The sequence below is a fragment of the Azolla caroliniana genome, unplaced genomic scaffold (genome assembly GCF_043228905.1).
Source record: "Azolla caroliniana isolate FFs.n. ecotype wild unplaced genomic scaffold, voAzoCaro1.0.p SCAF_16, whole genome shotgun sequence".
Taxonomy (NCBI): Eukaryota; Viridiplantae; Streptophyta; class Polypodiopsida; order Salviniales; family Salviniaceae; genus Azolla; species Azolla caroliniana.
In genome coordinates this window covers 6,314,420-6,338,800 of record NW_028230451.1, presented here as the reverse complement: position 1 = coordinate 6,338,800, position 24,381 = coordinate 6,314,420, and the positions used below count along the sequence as shown (strand labels likewise).

At 39.6% G+C, this 24,381-nt stretch overlaps 1 protein-coding gene across 2 annotated transcripts; it reads right to left on the bottom strand.

Annotated features, from left to right (window-relative positions):
• Nucleotides 1–201: 201 nt before the first annotated feature.
• LOC147853834 (clathrin heavy chain 2-like) lies at nucleotides 202–11,575 on the bottom strand. Of its 2 annotated transcripts, XM_087332118.1 has the most exons (30): nucleotides 11,443–11,575; nucleotides 9,752–9,956; nucleotides 8,738–8,826; nucleotides 8,548–8,626; nucleotides 8,167–8,294; nucleotides 7,975–8,073; nucleotides 7,770–7,878; nucleotides 7,151–7,230; nucleotides 6,834–7,061; nucleotides 6,683–6,748; nucleotides 6,398–6,514; nucleotides 6,118–6,315; nucleotides 5,916–6,032; nucleotides 5,775–5,834; nucleotides 5,496–5,582; nucleotides 5,315–5,398; nucleotides 5,106–5,240; nucleotides 4,958–5,020; nucleotides 4,756–4,860; nucleotides 4,543–4,655; nucleotides 4,137–4,389; nucleotides 3,895–4,031; nucleotides 3,476–3,754; nucleotides 2,386–3,388; nucleotides 1,815–2,300; nucleotides 1,421–1,591; nucleotides 1,152–1,337; nucleotides 850–972; nucleotides 659–769; nucleotides 202–570 (listed from the first exon to the last, which is right to left on the bottom strand). In XM_087332118.1, exons 1-30 carry the CDS (start codon nucleotides 11,485–11,487, stop codon nucleotides 406–408), a joined length of 5,121 nt encoding a protein of 1,706 aa, XP_087188244.1. In that variant the 5' UTR covers nucleotides 11,488–11,575; the 3' UTR covers nucleotides 202–405. The 2 variants fall into 2 exon arrangements, with proteins under 2 accessions (XP_087188244.1, XP_087188242.1); XM_087332116.1 differs by having other exon boundaries at nucleotides 5,775–6,032.
• Nucleotides 11,576–24,381: the final 12,806 nt, after the last annotated feature.

The following is a 24,381-nucleotide window of genomic DNA, read 5'->3' as shown; positions in this document are numbered from 1 at the left end:
GTGTCGGTCGGTTAAACAATCCCTCCATCAGTTCGAAGTTAAGAACAAATTTGAAACCAGCAAAAATAATTGGTTAGCTTCATTTCTCTTGTTCAGATAGCTACCTCCAACAATGCGCATAAACAGACAATTTACTTATTGACTGAAGGGTCCAAATATTCAAATCTCAAGAAAATAAGGACAGTGGCAGAAAAAAATGTTATCAATGTCAACATCTTATTTCAAAAAATAAACAGATAGGAAGAAAAAACTGCCCTACCAGTACTACAAAAAATTGTATGCCGACACACCTTCATTACAGAACTGTTCTGTTTGATTCATCAATCATTCACTAGACATTTACTAGTATTAGTCTTTGATCACCAGCACAATGAACAATGTATCTTACTGTCAAAGCTTATAAAGCTAATATCCAGGCATACCAGGCATGCCATATGGAGGCATGCCAGGCATACCGGGCATCCCAGGCATTCCTGGCATACCAGGCATCCCTCCTGCAAATCCAGGGTCATACCCACCCATTCCAGGGGGGGCAGGTAAAGCCAATGGTAACAACTGTGCATACATATTCTGCATCAAAGATAACAAGGATACAAATTTTGAAAGGGTCCACAGGTAGAAATGAAACATCAAGATACATAATTGCCAGAAGGAATACCTGGTTTGCAACCAATTCTTTTTCCTCTGCCTCTTTTATTTTGACCTCTGCTTGAGCTTCAATTCTATCTTTAACAAGCTCATCAACTTTACCAGTATACTCACGTAAGAACTGTCAATTTGCAAAATTCATTAAGTGACCATGAAACAAAAAATATAGACTTCACCACATAAATGAGAGAAGAAACAAACCTGCATCAAGTATGGGAATACAAAGTCAACCATGTTATTCATCCAGGCCAGTTCTAACGCAACATCAGCCCGGATCAAGTCATAACAAGTGAATAAACATGATGCAAAGCACTCCTTCTTCCCCTGTAACAAGTAGCACATAAAATTAGCAGCAAAGATTACACACTAGAAATCCTACTATTGGCATATCCTGCATCCTCCAGCATATTTATTTCTACACACCAAGCAGACTAACCACCACACCACTTGTCAGCTACCATGTGAACAAAATTATCTTTTCTGCTAATGATCAATCTATATACCTGCTCCACAAAGAAGGATAGAAGTTCTTCCGCAAGATCGCGATCACCCGACTGAGAGCATGTTTCCATAGCATCTTTGTACAGATTGTCTTTCTTTGAGAGTGCCACAGATTGCTTCCATCTACCAGCTTTCTTGTAGATGAGACCAGCAATGCGCCGGAACTCAAGAAGTTCATGTTTCTCAAGCTGCAGAAAAGAAGTGACAGCATTAAATCTTCCCAAAATAGCTTTCAAAAATGAGCATGTTACATTAGCTACTTATATGTTACCTTCTGTGCCAAGGTAATTTGATCGAAGTTGTCATGCATGTCGATTGACTCTCTTAGCCTCTCATAGTCTTCTTCTTCAATATAAAGAGCATTCAGAGCTTCATTAACAGCAGCATTATTGCTACTCTGAACTCCAACCATATATGGTTTTACAAGCGGCAAATGACCGGCCTGGCACAAAAAGATGATAGACTTAAGTCATTTGAGGAATACAAGACCACAAGAACAGAAAGTAAAGTGAGTCCTTTAAATAGTACTTAATGGAGTACTTGGAATTTAGAACTCTAATTATCATTGAAATTCATAATGCCATTTATTAAAAGAAGAACATGCTCCATAATAAGAGACCGCAAGAAATAATAACAAAAGTAAAACTCACTACAAAAGGTCTTACCTTCCGCATAATGTCTACCACCCGTGTATGATCTACTCTTGGGGCCAAAACATTCAAAAGATCATTAATCAGATCAGGATGTTCTTGTAAATAGAAGTGAACAGCCTTGTAGTACAGCTCTACATTGGCAACCTTCACAGAAACATCTTTGAATTGCATGTGATCCCATGCTTCTGGGGAATGGTTCATTATTGTTGTGGCGGCATTGTCAAACTCATCATATTGAATATACAGATAAGTAAGCTCTTTCCAGTGTTGTTGTTCATCACATACACGAATAAGTTTTGGAATATTGAGTCGTGTAGAGAAGAGCTTCAAATGTTCCATCAATTTTTCTGAACGATATCGAGCATAAAGACTTCCAAGCTCTGTAAATATCCCCATATGTGCTCTTTCTAAACCAAGGCCACTTTCCATCAATGTAATAAGTTCATCAAAGCGGCCTCTATTCTGATAATAGTCACTCACTTCCTCCAAGTCATCCACCTATCAAAACCACAGCATATAATAGGTTACTCCAGCAAAGCACAAATAAGCAGTTCAGCTTCATTAAGAGAAGCTAAGTAAATACCTGAATTATAATGTTCAGACCACATATTTGCGCTAGCCTGAACTCCTCCGCATCAACACAAGCAAAGCACACTTCTTTCCATGTCCTTGAGCTATTAGCTTTGCGTGCAGCATCCACTGCACCTTGGAACTGGTGCAATTTCACCAAAGTACTTGCTAATCTCGGCCAGTTAGATATGTGAGTGAAGATTATCTTTGCTGCCTCATAAAGAGCTTCATCATACAGACGATCACCAACATTAGGTAGATTTGCCACATTAGGTTGCAAAATGAACTCTTCTATTTCTCCCAATCTGTCAATCTTGGCATATGCATAAATAAGTTCAGAATCAACCTTGGGCTCCTTCACGTTTCTCCTAACCATCAGCAGATATTTAACAAGGTCTTCAAATGCTCCAGTTTGCCCAGCAGCCCGTATAACATCAAGGAATTCAGTAGCATCATTGGCTCGAATGAAGGAATCAATTGCATCACTGACAAGCCCTTGTCTAAGTTGTGCTTTTGCCACCTGACTCCAGACCTCATCCTCCTCAACTCGAGATGCAAACTCAACAGCTCGCTCAATGCTCTGGATGTTATCCAGAAGAACATTGACAGCTTGAACATTCAAATTGAATTTTTTGAAAATTGCGAAAGCCTCCTCATACAATTCTGAACCAACAGCTATCTCACCAACAGCAGGACCATCAAAATTATCAAGGCGGTTAACATAATCCATAACACGTGACTTGTCTGCTTTAATAGCAGTGAGAATAAGTAGGTTCTGAAGGTTTGGATTTCCACTAAATGCTGAGTTTTGAAGTACAATCTTCTCAAGGAGTTCAATAAGCTCATGAGGTAAATCTGCTGTCATGAAAGCTTTCACTGTGCCTGAAACCTGCTCAGGATTCTTGCTCTCTGGTAATGCTGTTGACACAACCTGATCAATGAGCTGGCGTCTGTAAGGATTTTCCGGATCAAGCACTTTTGCCCATAGATCTGAATCCATCCGTTCCACAACATATCTGAAATAGAATTAAACACAATTGATTCTCATTGTGCAATTGAATAGACATTTAGATAGAATACTAGCATGTACTGTTTATGCATACCTTGCTTGGAGTTTAAAAAGAGAATTCTTATTGGTCACATTGACCAACTCATCATCACACTGACCACGCCTATATGCAACCACTGCCAATGTTGGATCTCTTTTCTCACAGTATTTTCCCACAACTCGAGAATCATAGTACGGATTGGTAGTCAGGAAGTGTTCTGGGTTATTATTGGTGTCTATGATTATCTTTCCAAGTGCATTATGGACATGAACATCTTGACTTCCCTCGCTAACAAGATGCTCCAGAAATTGGGTAAGGAGCTTCAGGCGATTCCTGGAATAAAAAAAGAAATATTCACAGGAAAATGTTCACCAAATTCCAAAATAACACATGAAACCATCTAACAAACACTGAGAAACACACATAAAACAATCTAGCAAATTCTGAAAATACCAAAATGGAAAGAATGTTACCTTTTCTCGCACTCTTCAACAAGAGGCTCAACTGGAAGAAGAGACCGAACAGACAGGATCAAGCCTTTGATGAAATCATCGGGGCAATCATCATCTAACAACTGGCCAACAACAAGGGGAGCATTGCTTGGATTTACCTGAAAGAATATCATGCTGATTTTCAGATTTCATGAAGAACGTCAGGGTATTCTAAGCACTAAAATTATATGCTGCTGTTAATCATTCTTTCAAAGATTTCTCACCTTCTGCACATATCCTTCAATATAGCGAAGCATGTTGTTTGCATAAAGGAAGTGAGTAAGATCCGGAACAAAACCAAACCGATCACAAACATTAATCAGTGGACGAGCATCAGGAAGTTTAGCTTCCATGAGGAAGTTTTTGGTTTTTTCGGCATCATAAAAATTTGACTCCCTTGTCACACGTTCAACTTCTTTAATCTGCCCAGTCTTAGCAGCAGCCTCGATGTATTTGAAGTGTATATCAGGATCCTCGCTGAGAGTTAGAATCATTTAAAGCAAAATGAAAGGGCTCAAAAATATGCTCAGCATTATAATATCAATTTATCCAATAGTACCCAACAATTCTCATCAAGTACCGAAAGAAATGTATCCACAATCTAATTATCACCATGTAGCTATTTATTACCTTGAACTTAGATAAGACCCAAGGAAAAAGTAGAGGCCTTCATAGGACTTGAACTGCTCAAAGAGTTTTACACACCCATCCACTCCAAGTTGTTCAGAGTACTCTTTTGCAACCTATAACATAGTAGTTCTGCCTCATAACAATCCATTGCCATATGCCATATGCACACAGCCAAAGGGAAATCAACATAAATGGACATGAGAGCTAGCTTGCCTGCACAATAATCTGCAAATTGCCACGCATATTGACCAATAAAAGTTCTTTCATGCAATCCAGTGCCCAATCTTTGGACAGTGTCCCAAAAAATTCCACTAGAGCCTGCCAGTACAACAAACATGTAAATAAATATCTGTACTTTTTCATAGAAGTAAATAAAAATGAATGGCTTATCAAAAATGTTTATAAAAGAAGGAACCTGCGGCTCAATCGCATGAGTATTGATTATAATCCGCTTTATGTCTGTTAATTCAGTATAATGCTGTAGAGTTTTGATGTGAGACCTCAAGCTTCAAAACAATCAGACAACAAACTGCAGAAATATACCAAGGCATACTCATAAATACCTGGAGTGCACGCATATACAGTCCTGCTTTCTCACAGAGTTGTGCAATACGTGGGCGATCATAGTGACTAAACATTCCATTTGCTAAAATAGCATCAGCAACATTTGGGAATGTGACAAGATTAATTTCCAGAACCTACAAGAAACGCACAAAAAACTTTAGACAAGCACTTCAACATAAACAGCTGCACTGTCTAATTAATTAAGTACCTTAGTCTGCAACATGGCATGCTCTGGAAGGTTTGGTTTCAAAACATCTAATAAGAAGGATGTGGCCTCTCTTATCAAGTTACGCTGAAAAAAATAAGAAACTTTCATAAGTGCAAAGGGAATATATTTAATCATCCTTACAGTAACAGTTTTATCACGTTATTTTGATAGATAACATTACCTGAAGAAACAAATCTGTGATAATGTTATAATCAACTGGGCATCCACCCTCCATTTGGGACATCATCAATGCAAAATTGACAGCACCCTTGCAAACGAAAAGAGATTAGAGAAAGAAATATTTTCTAAAGTCTATTTAGGCCAAAATCAGCATTTGGGATGAATCAGATGTACAAGAATGATAGAAAAGAGATGCTTACATGTTAGAAATTCATGAACTAAATAAGTGAAGTTGCATATGAGTTTTTTATCGTGAAAGAGAATATAAACAAGAAAATACCTGTGCATCTGTTCGCAGAAGTGTTTGAAGAAGAAACAAGTAATCAGGAGTATATCCAACCTGTGTAAAGAAATTGACATAAATAAACCGGACAAATAGCCCAAAAAATTCTGTATAACTGTTCTGAGGGACTTCACAAACCTGTTTCGAGTAGATCAGGATTTTGTCAAATTCTCGCCTTTCAGCAAATGCTGCAACAACTTTAGGAGTAGCCCGTGCCTTGATATATATTTTCAAAGCCATATCGTTGTCCACTGTCTACATAGCAGAAAGAAGCAGAAGTGAGCACACATACTCTGCACTTTGATTATTCGTGTCTAAGAATCACAAAAACAACAACTACCTTGACAAGATCCCCGAGTTCCTCACTACACTCCAATTTGTCTTCTGCCAGCCAGTTTTCCAGCAAGTTCTTTTTATTTTGGTTTACTACGAGTCGCGATAACTCCAGTGATTCAAAGGCATTGAGTTTTCCTTTTGTGAGCAAGGTTCCAAAATATTGCAGTAACGGAGGAGTTTGACCAGCTTGTACAGGTACACTCTGAGGTCAAACAATAAAGCATACAACGTGAGATAATTTTAATTTAGCTGTAAAGATCAGCTGCAAACCCTGATGAACATACCTGAAACTTAGCTACAGTATCAGGAGTTCGTAAAATGCCTTGAGGAGACTCTGCTGCAAGTTCTGCTGCTTCCTTATATTTCATTTGAGAAAACAGTTCATGGAACCTTTGGACCACCTATTCAGGCGTGGATGTAAATAGTTAAGACCAGTTTGTCAGCTTATTGTAAATACTATTGGTCAGAAAAAAGTATTGATCTATACCGATTCTTTTCAACAATCTAATACATCAAAATTACAACCAAACAATAAAACATTGTGATGTATAGGTAAAGAACGAGCTTACCAGATTTTCAGCACCAGGTAGATTTCCTCGTTTGGCAAGATTAACAGCTAGTTCAAGATTATTTAACTGCAGGTTGAAAAATAGCTAGTGAAATTCCGTTTTAACTAAATGAGCTCAAAAAAAGTTCTTGGAAACAAGGGAAACACAACACCTGCCCACTGACAAAAGGTACGATTGTAGATTCATTCACGGTAGCAAGTAAGACTTGACCTCGCCTATTAATAGCATAGAAACCTCCAGTGGCAGGAGAATCCACAGTAAGAAAAATAGGATCTGGACTAATACGATTTCTATACACTGCAGTTGCAGTCTCAAGGTCATAAACAAATAAAAGACCTAGCTTTGTGACAACATATATTAAGCTGTATTTGTTTGAAACCTGAATACAAATGTGAACAACAAAAACGGATGAGGATGTGGACAGACTGTTATTGAAGCAAATATACAATCAGTTATGACTAAACCAACCTGCATTGAAACAGGAAAGTCATCTGCGAAGTCTGGGGGAAAGAATAGATCAGCCTGTTTTTTTGAGAATCCAGGCTTGCCTGCTCACCAGTTAGAATGATTTCAGCCCAAATAAAGATAATTGAAAACAAAATGGGTGAACCTAGCTTTAGAGAATCGCCAGCAGGTCAAATTAGAAAGAACACCTCTGTTTCTTGGGAAAAATGAGCACATACAACTTTAGGTTGCACTGCAATGCAGTAGTTGAAATCATTCTTTTGTCTATTTGCTTTTTTCATGTTTCAGGCCAAAGACAATTCACAGTATTCTAACAAGAATGTCAATGAATACACAAAACATGAATAGAGCCCACATTCAGGCACTATAAGTTGATTCTGCATTACATTGTTCTGCTCATACTAAAGAAGAAAGAGATAGGTTACAAAAAGCAAATATCCTGAATTCCCTTTAGACAGTCCAAACCATGAGCACAATGAAGTCAAGCATCAAAGTCAAATCTCCGGATAGCAGACACGCAAATATGTATATATCAAAAACGATTTCAAGCAGTCTTAATGAGAACACAAGCTTAATCATGAGGGAGAAAAGATGTCCTGAACTCAAAGTGAAGTCTTTATACCTGGCTGTGCACCAAGTTCAATCACGTGGAGCTTTGAGGTAAGCTGTCCTCCTGAGATAGTTTTGGTTGCAAACGCGATCAGAATTGATGAAGTGTCATTTCCAGGAGCCTAGAAACCCCAATTTGCACATATTGAAGCTTAGATAAATTGTTAATACCAAAATAAAACACGCATTGTCAACGATTTTATATGCATGAAACAAACCTTAAAACTTGCAAAACTTGCTGCATGTGCTTCAAGAGCCTGACTACGTTGTTGATCAACTGAGAACAGTTGCATGTTACCTTTCACAAGCTGAGGACGCTGCAAAAAGCAATATAAAAATTCAGAATAGCAATTGACATTAATGTTGTATGTAGCTCTCTCAGTTAAAAACTTCACAATAAAGAATTATACCTCAGCTGCTCCTGGAGCAATTCCAATAAGAACCAACCACTTCTCAGAAGGATCACATCTGTAATTTATGATCTGGTTTCCTGTAAGATTGGCTGTACGGTCGAACATCCGAATCGGTTCCGAATCACCTATCATATAAAACACATAAAAGCACAATGAACTTTGCTTGATATACACGAAACGCATGATCTGAGGAAATAGAATTTTCTCAATTATGTGCCATTTCAGCTATTGTCACTGTTTGATTATGGGGAGAAAGTGGAAACAGACATTTCTTACTACATGGCTGCCTGGCATCTACCAATGAGGGACAACAATTATTCTCTCACACTTTCATACAAAAAAACGAAAACAAGAACAAAGTTGGTCGGATTTGGATACCCTCAAGAGCCCAGTGATAAACGGCAGCCTGGGTTACGAGACCAAGCATTGTTGGAGTGATCCATTTCCAGAAAACCACCTATAACAGGATCATTTTCCCAATTGTGAATTACAGAAAAGGTTGGCCATGGATACTACAATTACAGAGTGCAATTAACGAGAAAGATGAAGTTTACTTAAGAAAGCTCACCTGCTCAGGCATTTGATATGATTTAATTTTAGCCTTTAACTCAATGTTGAATATCTGTAAGTGGTCCTGAGTTGTTGAAGGAATTTGAGCTGGTTAATAAAATTATAAAAATTAAACTCAGTTCCAATTCCTGCAAAACTTTAAGCTAGATATGCATGATGATCCAGCTAAAGAAGAAAATCCAGTGTTTCAAGATATTATATAAAACCCACATTAATCAAGTACATGAGCCAAAAAGAAAACAGTAACACTAAAACATGTGTTTCCTGCAAAATTAAAATAGTTTATAAATAATTACACAATACACAATAAATAATGGCTTCTCATAATATCCAGCATTAAGAAGCCAACTGTTATTACAAACTAATAAAGATCCCTTCAGACTATGGATTCCTTGAAATGCAAGTGCACCAAGGTGATAAGGATCTTCTCACAATGATAGGAAACTTCCTTAAAACACTTCTGCACCCACAGAATGCATCATGCAAATATCCCAACAAGAAACTCTGAATCAGCTGAAGTTTTCAAATTAATTGCTGAAGTCTCCACAAACGTATGGTCATTCAACTAAGTAAAGGCATTATACATATTCAAATATCAGTAACATGAAACATGAATGCTACAAATTACAGAGAGGTCGTTGACATAGAGATGATAGCTATATCACCTGCCGCATAATTCACTATTTTCCATAGCAATTAACACGATTTTCAGTCATCTAATATTCCTCTACATAAATCTATATGACAACGAATAGCCATGAAGAACTGTTGATGAAATGCTGCACATAAAATCTATTTCTATGGAGCATCATTTGCTAGTTCTGTAAACTGCAATGCTTACATGCCTTGAGAAGAAAGAGTAACTGAAAATAGTTATAGAGATTAGGAATTCGTCATAATTCACAACTTTGAGCTTGGATTTTTTCCAAATAAACATTTCTTTCAGGAACATCAAAAATAAGCAGCAGGGTCATATTAATGGCCCTTACACATCAAAAACTGGTGAGTCTACCTTTCAACGCAAGAATTCTGTTGTTAGGGTTCATGAGAGCAGAGTCTGCAGTGATGGGACGGCGAAGAGGTTGCATAGGCATGCTCATGTCAATAATGACCACACTGTTCTGAGGAGCTGTTTCACGGACACATATGTACTTCTCTGACTCCATTGTCACATGTGTGAAAGTGATGAACTGTTGGTTAACTCCCAAGCTTGGCAGCTGCACATTCATGAAAAGACCTTAAATGATCTCGTAAAACAAAAGAATTGGTAAGCAATGTTAAATCATAATCAGAAGCATCAGATCTAGAAATCTGCATTGCTTAAGAAACTGCATAAGGCCTTCTATAACAAAAAATCTCCGCTGATCACATCAAACTGAGCTCATAACCGAAAATCCCCATTTCAAACAGAGGATCTTCTTGTAAAAGCACACCTCCATTCCTCGCATTATATTCCCTTATCACAGCAATATCTCCACTTATTCACAGAAAAACTCACATTACCACTGTGATTATAGAGAAATCCAGAGATCATAATCTCTGGGGAAAAGCAGACACTTCACGAAATTGCATGATTCTAACTCCTCTATATACAGAAGATCTAGGTGTCTTCAAACAAAAAAATTCATGAGATGAATCTCTTCAGGTTTACAAAGTTAATGACTATGTGTGCAGAAAAATGCATTTGGTGGTAGCTCATATGTCTGTTGAGACTGCTTCCTCCTATAATACAAATCCTTATGATCTAGATCTGCATAAATATGCGTGATACTTCATCTGAAGCAAAAGCGCTGTTTCACATTAGAAGTAGCAAATCCAAGGCTGAAATAAGAAAGAACACATTTTTGATTGATTTCCTCTGCTGCATTCAGGAAACTACTTCCTCCTATCATATGAACTTCTATGAGCCAGATCTGATTTCCTCCTCTATGAAATCCCTCCTTGTCTGGGAACATTATCTGTTTTTCTCTGAAACTACTAAAGTGAAGGCTGTAAAATCCAGCCACTTCCAAATATCTTTGACTGTCTGTACAGGAAAGACTTTATTTTTCCCATATTTGATCCGGCGGCCATGGAACATCTTCATCGTAGTACAATATGAATACTTATGAGCTAGATCTGCATCATTGAATGTGAATCATAGTCATATTAGGAAAAAAGGTAACTTTTGTTCCTCTGAAACTAGCAAATAATGGCCGAAAGTCCACACATTTCGGAAGATCTATGCCTGAACTGAAGATTTTACACTTATTTGATCCAGTAACCATAAGCTTCTTGGTCGTAGTATCATTTCAATCCTTATGAGCTAGATCTGCGTAAGTATGTGTGATCCCTTGCCATCTCAGGAAAGAAATAACCGTTTCGCTTTTTAAACTTGCAAATCCAGGGCTCAATCTTCAACTATTTCTGAAGATCCATGACTGAGTATGTGGTACGAGAGCATTATCTGCTGCTTGGGTGACCCTGTGCTAGTAGAACTGTTTCCTCGAACTGGGACATGAACATTTAAGAGCGAGATCTAAGACGGATGCTCTTCTCCCGAGCAAAGATTTTTTTACATGTTCTGCAATTAGAGCTAGCAAAATCGAAGGTCTCCAAGCGAACATCCAGGAAGATCATTTCAGTGTGCAACACACTAAAGAGAGAGAGAGAGAGAGAGAGAGAGAGAGAGAGAGAGAGAAGAAAAAGACGAGAAACTCTTACCGTGAGGAGCTCTTTCATAGCGATGGGGGCGCTGGCAGCAGCCATGGAGACAGAAGAAGAAGAAGCGATGTGAGACAAAAAAGAAAGAAAGAAAAAGAACACAGGGAGACCTAGCAAAATCAGAGGGAGAACATCAGCATATACAAACGGCCGACGGAAGGCAACAACTTCATTTCATGAGGGAGGAGGGAGAGAATAATTAGATGTGCCAAGCAATGGATCTCTCCCTCTCCCTCTCCCTCTCTTTCTCTTTCTCTGTCTCTTTCTCTTTCTCTTTCTCTGCCTCTCTGTCTCTGTCTGTCTCTGTGTATCTTCTGTGTCTCTGTCTCTCACTTTCTCTGTCTCTGTCTGTCTCTGTGCATCGTCTGTGTCTGCGTCTGCGCGCGCGCGAGAGAGATGGAAGGAGAGAAGAGATTTACGCAGAGAAAATGCAGAGAAAGAAGAGAGAGACAGAGAAAGACGAATATTAATATTTTTATAGTCTTCTTCTTCTTCATTTTTACTTCGCTTTTTCGGTGTGTGCTCGCTCGCTCATTCTGGATTTTTGTTCTTCCATTACACACTAGTATGAACCATACGTAACATACGTGCATTCGCATTCTTGCGAGTGTTTCCATCATTCGAGTATGGTAAACACCCTCGACGTATGGTAAATACCATACTTTTCTATTCACTATTTTATTATAAGGTTACAAAAATAATTTAAGCTAAAAAGTAACATACGAATGTTTTTTATAACATGCGCATTCGTTTCATTCGTGTGAAACCGAAAGTTTTCCCATTGCATTCGAGTATATTACGTACTATGCGTGACACTACTACTACTTCATTAATTGTTTGTTACTAATGACCACTGACTCTTCGCAATTATCCTTTAAAAAAATTTAAGGTAAAAAGTGTAGAAAAACATAAGAATGTTTTGATAACATGCGCATTCGTTTTTCATTCGTGTGAAACCGAATGCTTTCCCATTGCATTCGAGTATATTACGTACTATGCGTGACACTACTACTACTTCATTAATTGTTACTAATGACCACTAACTCTTCGCAATTATCCTTAATCATTAATGATTAGTGATTGATTATTTACTACGTAATCATTAATCACCACTTCTTCTATTATTTCCTTTTTTTTTTAAATATGTATGTAGTGGAAACAAAAAGCATAATGTGGCAAGGCAATTTTTTTCAATATTTATGTAGTGGATCTCTAGATCTCTCTCTCTCGTGTTGTTAGGCAGGTGGGGCCCGAAACTATCTCGATTGGGTCACTACTGGATCATCTTATACCGTATTCAATAATCTATGCCTCTATGGATGGTGTTTTCATGGGTATGTATTACATTCAAAGTGACAAGTTCTTGTCGTGAGACAAAGTTGCATTTGAGTGTTAGTAAATTAACATATATGTTGGCACGTTATTGGCCCCTTCTCAACATCCAATGTGCAAGGGTTACATCGTTCTGATCGATTGTCTTTCGGTTTTACCTTACATAGTTTTCTACTCAACTTTTTCTCTGGCATAGATGCACAAGGTGTGGAGATTTTGAACAAATTAGTTTTTTCAATGAGTCCCCTTCCCCCTTTCTTGGTTTCAAATTTTATAGTTGCACTCTCTTCTTCAACATGCCTTGCTCAAGCGAGCCCTCCAAAAGTCGCAGAGCAAGATTCAAACCCTCATTCACAATCCAACTTTCTTATTGTCGTGAACTAAAACAAGTGATTTTCATTTCATGAATTTGGAAGGACATCGTGATATCGACAAGATAGGGGCCTACACCTTGATCATGTTGAGCAAACATATATTCTTATGATCTCAATGAGTTTACATTCCTTCTTTTATCACTGAAGTTGGCACATAAACATTCTTACCACCACGAAGCTTTGTTTATCAACATATTTTGTTGTACACATAAGAAAGGGGTGTAGGTTTCCATGCCAATATATGGAAGAGATGCTAGAATATATATAAAGGCTATATATGCGTGAGGGAGTGACTCCTATTGAGGACAACGAAACACCTTGTAATACATGCATTGATTATGAGGGTGTCAGTAAGGGAACGAAAAAAATATGGTCAATGGCAAAGTAACAAAGGTAACTCTTAGTAGAGTGAGATCTTAAAATGGATAAGGCCAAATACTTATCACTTGATAATGACTATTATTGTCAAGCTATTAAACAAGGTTTTCCAAATGATTGGCTCATGAATTAGACTACGTCAATATTCAATGCATGATATAAGAATTACATATCAAATTAGCCACAATCATGTTGAGATCAACTAGCGGTGAAGTGTATAGCACTATCATGAGCCAAAAGCAAAAATAAATGGGCAGTTAGGCAAGTATGTTATATAGAAAAACACTTCATGGTGGATCATTTGGTTACATTAAGTGTATTTACATAAAAAAGTTGTCTGCAAGGGAAAACACTCAATCACTGTTTTCTTCATCCCAAAAAGGTTTGTGATATAGTATCACAAAGCGAGATTGGAATAGAATAGTGGAAATTGGCATGTCATTAGAGTATTGAGTTTCAATTGCATGATAATATGAGCAATTTAGATGCCAACTAAAAAATATCTATGGATTTTCAAAATACCTTTTTAAGGAGCATGGGGGTTAAGCAAATATGTCCATTATCACCTACACTATTTGGCTCATGCGTTGTAACTTGGAAGAAGTGTTGCAAAAGAAGAAGAATTGGATGCTCAAAACGTTACGCAACAAGTTATATTCTTATTATATTTAAATACGCGGATGATGTGGTTCTCTTCTTATCATATTGATGTTGATGGTATGTAACATTTACTTGGAGCATTAGAATAATGTAGCCTTCACAATGGACTAAGTGTGAATGTGGATAAAACAAAATTGTGTAGTGCTATTCAATATTGACAATACTCTACACTTACAAATAGGAAGAAAATCATACATGTAGAATATGTGTGAAGCTTCAAGTATCTTGGTATTGATGTACCACCACAAATAAATAGAGTTATATGCATTGAGTTTGGGCTTCAAGTTGATTAGAAAAGTTATATATGTTTAGAATCAATGTAAAGAAAACGACATGAGATTAGATGTTTTTTAGTGTTTGTAGAGAGACCAATATTGACCAATGGGACATGAGTAGATAAGTTTTCTTGATGTGTGTCTCCTTCCTAAGAAGAGATGTTCATAGTTCGAAGTGTTAGGATTTCGGTCCCTCCGGATGGGATATGAGTACCTGGCAACGGAAAACCTGATGAGAACCGGATGAGGAGTACTTGGCAACGGAAGACCTGGTGAGAACCAGATGTAGAGTACCCGGCAAGGAAGACCCGGTGAGAACTGGATGACGCAGGCCCGGTGAGAACCTCTCACTGGCTGAAGGGACATATATGGAAATATGTTTCTGAGAGCCCATTGGGGCTACATCTGTAAATAGTCCTAATTTCATATTAGTATAAATATGACCTAGGGCAAACCAAGTGGGCGTTGTTGCCATTATTTTGTATAGAGGTATTGGTGTAACTGTTGTATAGAGAGAGAGAGAGAGAGAGAGAGAGTCTCTGTTGTAACTGCCACCAGGTGAAGATTGTGAGCACGAGGTCGTTGCCTCGGTGTTTACCTGTTGTATTCCTCTCTACATAGTGATAGTTCGGAGTTTGTGGGCTCTCGTAGTTTTTCCCTCTTAGGGTTTTCCACGTTAACATCCTGTGCATTCTCTTCTATTTGTGTAATCACTTCCATTTCTCATTTCTTCTGTGTTTGATTATCCTTAAGTGATCTAAGTCTCGGTTGTGGCCGAAGATTATTCCACATATTCTCTACAAACTGGTATCAGAGCTAAACGACACAAAAAAATGGAAGATTCGTTGGGAGGCATGTTCAAGCTCACTGGCTCCAACTACTCAGTGTGGAAGATGAGGGACATGCTTGTGGTTAAAGATCTTTGGTTGCCGATTCAGTTTGAGGACAAGAGACCGGACAAGATCGATGCCACGATATGGGAGGTGATGCATATGAAGACAACGACGTACATACGGTGCTTCATCAACATGAGCATGTACAACAACTTCAATGAAGAGAGCAAGGCTCATGAGCTATGGGAGAAGATCGACATTATGTTTCAGAACAAAAATGTTGTTAATCGGGTTTCAGTATTTCAGAAGCTAGTAAGACTCCGGTACCAAGATGGCTCCAGTATTGCGGAGCACATGAATGTCTTCCAGGGGCTGATTCACTAGGCAACATCATTGGAAGTACCTCTCGCCGATGAGGTACTAGCACTACTCTTGCCCGGTTCCCTCCCAGATAGCTAGGAGACGTTAGTTGTCACTTTGGGCAACGCCGGACCGGAAGGGAAACAATTATCCCTAGCAAGAGTCAAGTCGAGCTTGCTAGATAAAGAGGCGCATCGGAAAGACAAGGATATGAGCTCCGACACCAAAACGCTCCTTACCGAATCAGAATGCGGAAGACAAAGGTACTAGAGTCCCCATAACCGGGAAAAGTCGGGGACACGGTCAAAGTCAAGGGGAAGGCCCATTTGCGTCTATTGTGGGAAGCCGGGGCACTTCCAAAAGAACTGTTAGCATTTTCGGAAAGAGAAGGAAACCGACAATACCGATTCGAAGTGGTCACTGGACCGGAATGGTAAAGACTGGAGGGAACCGGACTAGAAGGGAACGACGACAATCATGGAAAGTGAAGAGGAGTTGATGCTCATCACCGAGGAGAGTGAGTTGAACCTTGTCGACGACGAGACAACGTGGGTTGTTGATTCCGGAGTGTCGTTCCACCTAACCCCGGATCGGAAATGTTTCTCATCCTACACAACTGGTGATCACAGTTGTGTCCAGATGGGGAATGAAGGTACATGCTGAATTGTCGGCATAGGAGACATGTGGCTGACAACACCAACCGGATGCAAGCTGATGCTGAAGGATGTCCGACATGTTTCAGAGGTTCGACTGAACCTAATATCAGCCGGTCAGCTAGACGATGAATGCAACATGGGTAGCATCCAGAACGGAGTCATGAAGTTCAGCAAAGGGAGCCTAATAGTGGCTCGGGCCCGGAAAGTCAACACATTGTACCTAATGAATGCCCGATTATGCCCGGAAGAAGTGAACATGGTATCCGACATTGTCGATGAGTTGTGGCACAAGAGACTATGTCACACGAGCAAGAGGGGATGAGGAGGCTTGTCGATGACAACCTCATTCCGGTGAAGGACGTGCATCTTGAGAGGTGCACCGACTGTCTGGCCGGCAAGCAAAACCAGACCTCCTTCTGATCAAGGCCACCGATGAGACGTAATGCACCACTGGAGCTGGTGCATACCGATGTGTGTCAAGTGGACACAAAGTCACATGCCGGATCCCAGTACTTCGTGACGTTCATAGAAGACCACAGCCGAAAGTTGTGGGCCACACCGTTGAAGACGAAGGATCAAGTGTTATCTATCTTCAAGGAGCTCCACGCGAGAGTGGAAAGAGAAACCGACCGGAAGCTGAAGGCGGTTTGAGCATATAACGGAGGAGAATACCGGGGGCAGTTCTAGGAGTAATGCCGCTCGAAGGGAATCCAGCTCGAATTTACTATGCCAAAGACGCCGGAACTAAACGGGCTGGCCGAGAGGATGAACTGGACCATAATGGAGAGGGTCCGGAGTATGTTAGCACATGCTAAGCTACCCAAGACGTTTTGGGCTGAAGCGCTGTCGACAACGACGTATGTGATAAACAGATCACCCTCAGTGCCCTTGGACGAAGACACGCCACAGAGAGTGTGGACCGGTAAGGAAGTGTCTTACCGGCACCTGAAGGTGTTCGGGTGTCTCGCTTACGTGCATGTTGCAAAGGACCAGAGAGCAAAGTTGGATCCAAAGTCCCGACCTTGTATATTCCTCGGATACGACGATGATGAGTTCGGCTACTGAGTGTGGGATCCGGTCGACAATAAAGTTTTCCGGACTCGAGATATTATCTTCATGGAGGACAAGACCCTTCCCGACCGGGAGTCAGAGAAGAAGATAATGAACTCTGAGTCAATTGGTAAGGATCGGTTCGATGAGATTCAGACCTACCCGGTTAAGAGCCGGTTGACACTTGAGGAACCGGCCGGTTACGATGAGGATACTTAACCGGCAGAAGAAGAAGAAGAGGAAGCTGAAACCAGAATCAACCAAGACCCCGAATCGAATTCGGATGAAGAACGAATAGAGGAGCCGGTTGCAGAAAGCCAAAGACAGAGATACCCTCTCAGAGAAAGAAGAGCCCCCCAGAGATTTTCGGATGTAGAGAATGTGTTGTTGATTGATGAGGGGGAGCCGGAAAGCTTCGAAGAAGCGAAGGATGACACCCATAGCCGCAAGTGGTTGAGTGCCATGCAGAACGAGATGGATTCCCTGCATGAGAACCACACATATGAATTGGTGGAGTTGCCGAAAGGAAAGAGGGCACTCCGGAACAAGTGGGTGTACAAGCTGAAACCGAGAGATGTCGGCAAACCCCCGAGATACAAAGCCAGGATTGTGGTGAAGGGGTTCCAGCAGAAGAAGGGCGTGGACTTCGACGAGATATTTGCCCCGGTAGTAAAGATGACTTCCATCCGGACGGTGCTGAGTATAGCGGCAAGCATGGACCTCGAGGTAGAGCAGTTAGACATGAAGATGATGTTCCTCCACGACGACCTCGAAGAGGAGATCTACATGCAGCAACCGGAGGCATTTGTGAAGAAAGGGAAGGATCACCTGGTTTGCCGGTTGAAGAAGAGCCTCTATGGTTTGAAGCAGGCTCCTCGGCAATGGTACTGGAAGTTCGACTCCTTCATGACCGATCAAGGGCACCACAAGACGCAGGCCGATCATTGTGTATTTGTGAAGAAGTTTGAAGGTGGAGACTTCCTGATACTCCTCTTGTACGTGGACGACATGTTGATCGTCAGACGTGACCAAGTCAAGATACAGACGCTGAAGAAGGCTCTGAACTGGACTTTCTCAATGAAAGACTTGGGTCTGGCAAGACAGATACTGGGGATGCATATCTTCCGGAACCGGTCAAAGAAGCAATTGTGGCAAACAATTCCATTGGGGCTACATTGAAGGTTATTTGGAAACAATACTAAATGAAGCACATGTTGGCTACCCTGAGTTAGAACTAAGGGCTGATCCCCATGATGTATTCTAGTGACATGCATGCATCGCCCCATCTTCGGCTATGTGCAACATGCAAAGAGGCGAAAGGACATATATAACAACTTGAAGAACATGTTTGCCACTTGCAAGTGCTAACGATAACAAGACCATGATGACATGAAACAAAGGGATATTCATGTAAACGGGTATACGTTGAGGATTAAGAGCTTATGCAATTAGTTCCATGCATCCATCAATCCGAAGATTGATCGATGAGGATTTGATGGTGCCAATATTTCTTTGTGTCCTATGATCACAATAGTTCAACTCACAGTCACCATCCAACTCCAATCAACATTATTGGTTGAAAAAAACCATGGCGCCATTAGGAGCTGAACTACAAAGAGCCAAATGCTTTACTCGCATTAGGTTGGATATCACGGATGAAGAAGCTATAACATTGGGCATGTCAAAGGAAAGGGTTTTTTTGTGTACTTTACAATTGATAAATTGGTGGGAAAGACATAGAATGTCGTCAAGGATAGTAGAACTTCATTGGGAGCGGCAAATTTGATGATAGAGAGCATGCCAAAACAACATGATATGATGGTATTACAAAACGCTTCCCCGCATCATGACAAATTTTGATAAGAAAAAGACTAATGCGGCCAACGATTGACAATTCACTAATTGCCTTACTAATTATGGACATGAAGATCATGGTGATTTGTATGAAAATGAAGAAGTGGACGTAGATTGATTAGAAATGGAATGTATCAAATTTGATATTTTGCATTGAATCTCATATAACTTGCATAAATTTCAAATTATGATATTTCTATGAAAGACATAATTTGAAATTGGAAAAACTTAATTAATGACTATACGACCGTTTAGGTATGCCACTTGAAAATGAAAATCTAGTATGTCATGTATAGGTAAAGGGGGAAACAATATTAGTTATTTTTGCCAATTTATGCCACTTATGTTATTCGTAGTTTTTTTCCCAAACTTTGAATGTAGATTAAAGTTGTTGATTATTGTTGGATGAGCTCATCAAGTGCCAATTAATTAGCTATTAAAACACTAGATTCACAAAGGAGTGTGAATTATAGTCGTAAAACAAAAAATCTATTGCTTTTGAAAGTAAGAAAAAGGATTCTACTCAATGACAATGCCACTTCAAGAGAAAAAAACATTCATGCACTTAAAACTTGGAGAATGCATGTACCACCTCTTCGAATATTTGCCAAATGTACATGAATACAAATCCCTTACTTGGACGCCTAGCTCTTGATGAGGCAAAATATAATGTCAAAATAACTACTTTGTGGCAAAGGGACATTGTTTTGACTTTCACAAGATGAACAAGAGAATGTGACAACATGTATTTAAATAATTCCAAATGCATAATTGCATTTGTTCTAAATTTCGAAGACAATTATTTGAATGTTACATGAAGAAGAAATGTCAGGGCTAGAAAGAAAGGCACCTTCATTCCTCAAATAGATAATTGATGGATTCAATCAAGCAAGCAAAAGCAAATGATGAAGAAATTTCCAAGGAACAAATCGAGCTTGGGATTTGGATGTGATAAATGATATAATATGTAATGGAAATTTGTTACTCGGTCGGCTACAGGGTCGGAGGGTCGGAGTCGAACAAGTCTGAAAGCGTCGGAGTCAACAATGTTTGGAAATACGAGGGAGTCAGAGTTGGATTGGCAACGCGGATCGATGAGTTAACATTTTGCCAAGTAGATAAAACTAGATATATTAGAATTAGTTAGACAATTTTGTGACAGTTATTGCCAAACAAAGGCAAGTGTATTCTTGATAAAAGACTCTCGGTTTACCAATAAAAAGGGACAGAGAGCATTGTATTTCTATTGTTCTACTTTGGTATTAATATAAGTTAGTGGTTAGGATATCTCGGTGTCGACGGTCTCTCTGTGTAGTACTATTCTCAATGTTGATTCCGAATTGCTATGCCTACTAAGTTATTATATTAAGATCTAATAGTCTATCATAGTTAAGAAGATATCAAGTCTTAATTAGTGATTAGTACATGTATCCATCCTTCTACCACAATCATCTTGATAGAACGTTCGACGTATTGTGTTGGCTACATACAGTAATCGACTGTCGGCCGAACAACACAATAATTTTGGCACGTTCGGCTACATTTGCAATAGGTAGAGAACAAGGTGGAATGGATGTCGTCTAGTCCGCAACCACCTATCGGTCGGAAACATCCTCACACACGAGCAGAGACTCAATGTGTAGCATAAGGTAGTGCGGACAATTTCGAACAAGCTGATCAGGAGTGGAATAGAATCCCAGATTTGACAAATAATCATTCAGAAGAGGAGCAATCTGAGCAAGGTTCTTTTTTCGACATTTGGGTAGACGACATTATGTCGTACCCTTACTCGAAATATAGAGAGGGCGTTGATGCGAAAGTGCATATAAGTGATTTTCTGACCACATGGGAAGTGAACCACGTAGCACAACAACTATCGACAACATCTGAGGTAAAATAAAAAATCACAGAGTTCGTCCTCTCATTGGACGGTTCATCGGCGAATTGGTATGCTCAGAATGGGTTGAAAGCATTCGACTCGTTCAAACAATTAGCGGCGAAATTCACACAATTGTTTCATCGCAAGATTCCCTAGAAGGATCTAATAGGTCAGTCCTATACGGCCTATCAAGAGTCACATGAAATGGTATCACAATTTGTGATCCAATTTCAAAATTTGCAACTTCAGATTTCGCGACCAATTCCAGAAGAGGAATTGAAAGATTTTTTTCTTGAGGCTATATGTGAGCCTCTTCGAACAACTTTAGCAGTGTTCGATTTCTAGAATCAATCACTGGAGCAAGTGGTAGATAAAGCTCTGGCAGTGGATCGGACGTAGAATCATAACAATATGAGCATGTCTGCATTACATCACAACTTACCTACATTAGACGAGCTCCAATTCAGCAAGCCGTTCAATGTACGACTTGTCTCAACACAAGACATTCGACAATACAGTGTAGTTTCCGCATCCATTGTACGGTTTCCCATTCCAAAGCTCATTCAGTCAAGCAATGTGAGTATAATTTGCTCAATAAAATAGCCGCACCAGTTCGGCAAATTTATCCAGAAAATAATTGGAATTGGTCGAATGATGATGATCGACCAAAATATGATAACTAGTATCAATTAGAGCGGCAAGATGATAATCGGTGGAATGATACCCGACGAGAGGATAATCGGAGGGACATTATCGGCATGGTGACTATCGATGTGTTGACCGATATGATGAGGATCGTCAAGATGACTACCAATGGGATAGTCAAAATGATTATGATCGGAACTATTCTCCCCGATGAGATAACAATAACCTACAACCCTACAAGGGAAGTCGGAATCAGGATGACCACAGGTTCACTTACTATAAAAGAAATGACGATAATCCACCACCGAATTGTCATTTTATTGACAATCAAAAGCCGAAAGGGTCTTGGCAATTTCAACATGATTCCAGGGACATGGATAATCCTAAAACTCAAGATGCTCGTCGACCTCAATATGAACCCGGAGAAACTAGTGGCTCTTCAGTTCCAAATTGCTAATACGCAAAAGCGATGGACACTATGCAAATCAATGCCCCACAAAAGAAAAGGCAAGGAACCGACAATAAATATGGCCATGCCCGAGATTCAACAGGTAACCACTCGTAGCAAAGGAAAACAATTGGAGTTGGAAGTCCAGGAAGCAGTGTGAAAGGTGGCTAAGGAATGGGTTGAGGAAGCTAATAATAATAATGTTACCCGAATGTTGCAGGAGAGTGTGGTGTCAGTCGATGTTCAGACAGTCGATCAAACTGCACTAAATACACAACTTGACGATGAATAGACATGGAAAATCTTTGCAGATTCCTAAGTGTCACTACCGTTGGCCGGATTGTTAAAATTAGTGCTCAGGTTCAGTGAAAAGGTTGTGACGATCATTGCGAAGAATGGAACCGAAAAGGTGTCGGTAAATTATAGCAATCCGATTTCCGGACGACCATAATGGATGAACAAAGTCCATCAATCAAAGTCATAATTCGGGGCCAAGAAGTCACCGAAACTATTGTTGATGGAGGATTAGGAGTAAATGTGATTAATAAGATCACACATGATCGCCTCGGAATTACCAAATGGGATGCATGTCCTTTCCGGTTAAGAATGGCTGACACAAGTACAGTTTGACCGCTGAGAATTATTCATCAATTAGATGTCATTATAGCCGGTCACACTTTTCAAATCTTGGCAGTCATACTTGACTTGGAGGCACCAGGTGCATATCCATTATTATTGGGTAGACCTCCGCTTAAACCAACAAATATTAAACAAAATTGGAACAAGAACACTTTAACATTCCGAAAGGGAAAGAATAAAATTTGGGTATCAACACAAGAAAAGGTCCACACTACTCAACACTATTTTCCAATTCATGCAGAAGCAGTAAATATGATGGAAGGTTTGGATGAGGTTGAAGAAGACCAATACTTTGAAGATAACCCAAAGATCATTCCACTATTCGAAGTAGACATCCTACAAACACTTACTCCTTATATGGGGGAAGAAGTTAAAGAAGAAAAAGTGTATGTGGATGACAAAACATTGAAGGATTTATGACTGCAATAGGAAGCTACGGAAAGGGAGATGCAGGTGTCCCAAAGAGTTCAGGCATCGACATTCGAAGAATTAAATTTAGTCGACGCCGACGCGGAACCAAAGACCATTCTAATAGCCAAAGATATGGTGGTGGAAGATAAAGCAAAGATGACTGGTCTATTGTGTCAATATAAAGATGTGTTCCGTTGGTTGTTTGAAGATATGAAGGGATTAGATCCAACATTCTGTCAGCATAAGATAAATTTGCACAATGATGCAAAACTAGTGCAACAACGTCGATATCGATTGAATCCAAACTATGTTGTCAAAGTCAAGGAAGAAATCGACAAACTACTCTGATTCGCATTTATTTGACTAGTTAAAAAGGCAACTTGGTTAAGCCTGATTGTCGTTGTGCCCAAGAAGAATGGAAAAATTAGGGTGTGTGTCGACTACATGAAGCTTAATGCTGCTACAATAACATATGCATTTCCGTTACCATTTACAGATGGTGTGTTGGATGCAATAGCAGGCCACGAAATTTACAGCTTTCTTGACGGTTTTAGTGGCTATAATGAAGTTTGAATGCATCCTGATGATCAGGAAAAAACAACCTTTGTAACTGAATGGGAAGTGTTTGTTGCTGTCGTTATGATATTTGGATTGAAAACCGCTCCAACAACATTCCAGTGAGTGATTCAGGAAATTTTCAATGATTATATTCTTGCATTTATGCAAGTATTTTTGGATGATTATGTTGTATATAGTAAAAAAGGGGATCATTTCGAACATTTACGACTGTGTCTGGAACGGTTTCGACAAGGTCGACTTAGCCTCAATCCGGCGAAATGTGCATTCTGTTGGGAAACATGTCCCTCTGGATGGGAAGAGAAGTACCATGTTGGTGATTATCTCAGTTGAGGCCGAAACCGAAACCGAAACCAAAATCGAAAACCAAAACCAAAATCAAAATCAAAATAAAAAACCGAAATTGTTTCAGAAGACTATAATTGTAAATAGTCTAAAATGCCCCTTGTGGGTTGTACTTGTAAATAGCCAGAAAGTTGCTTTTGTTTATAAGCAACTAGGGCAAACTTTAGTAAAGTGTAGTTGATCATTATTGAAAAGTCAGAACAAGGTAGTTGCCTCTATAACCG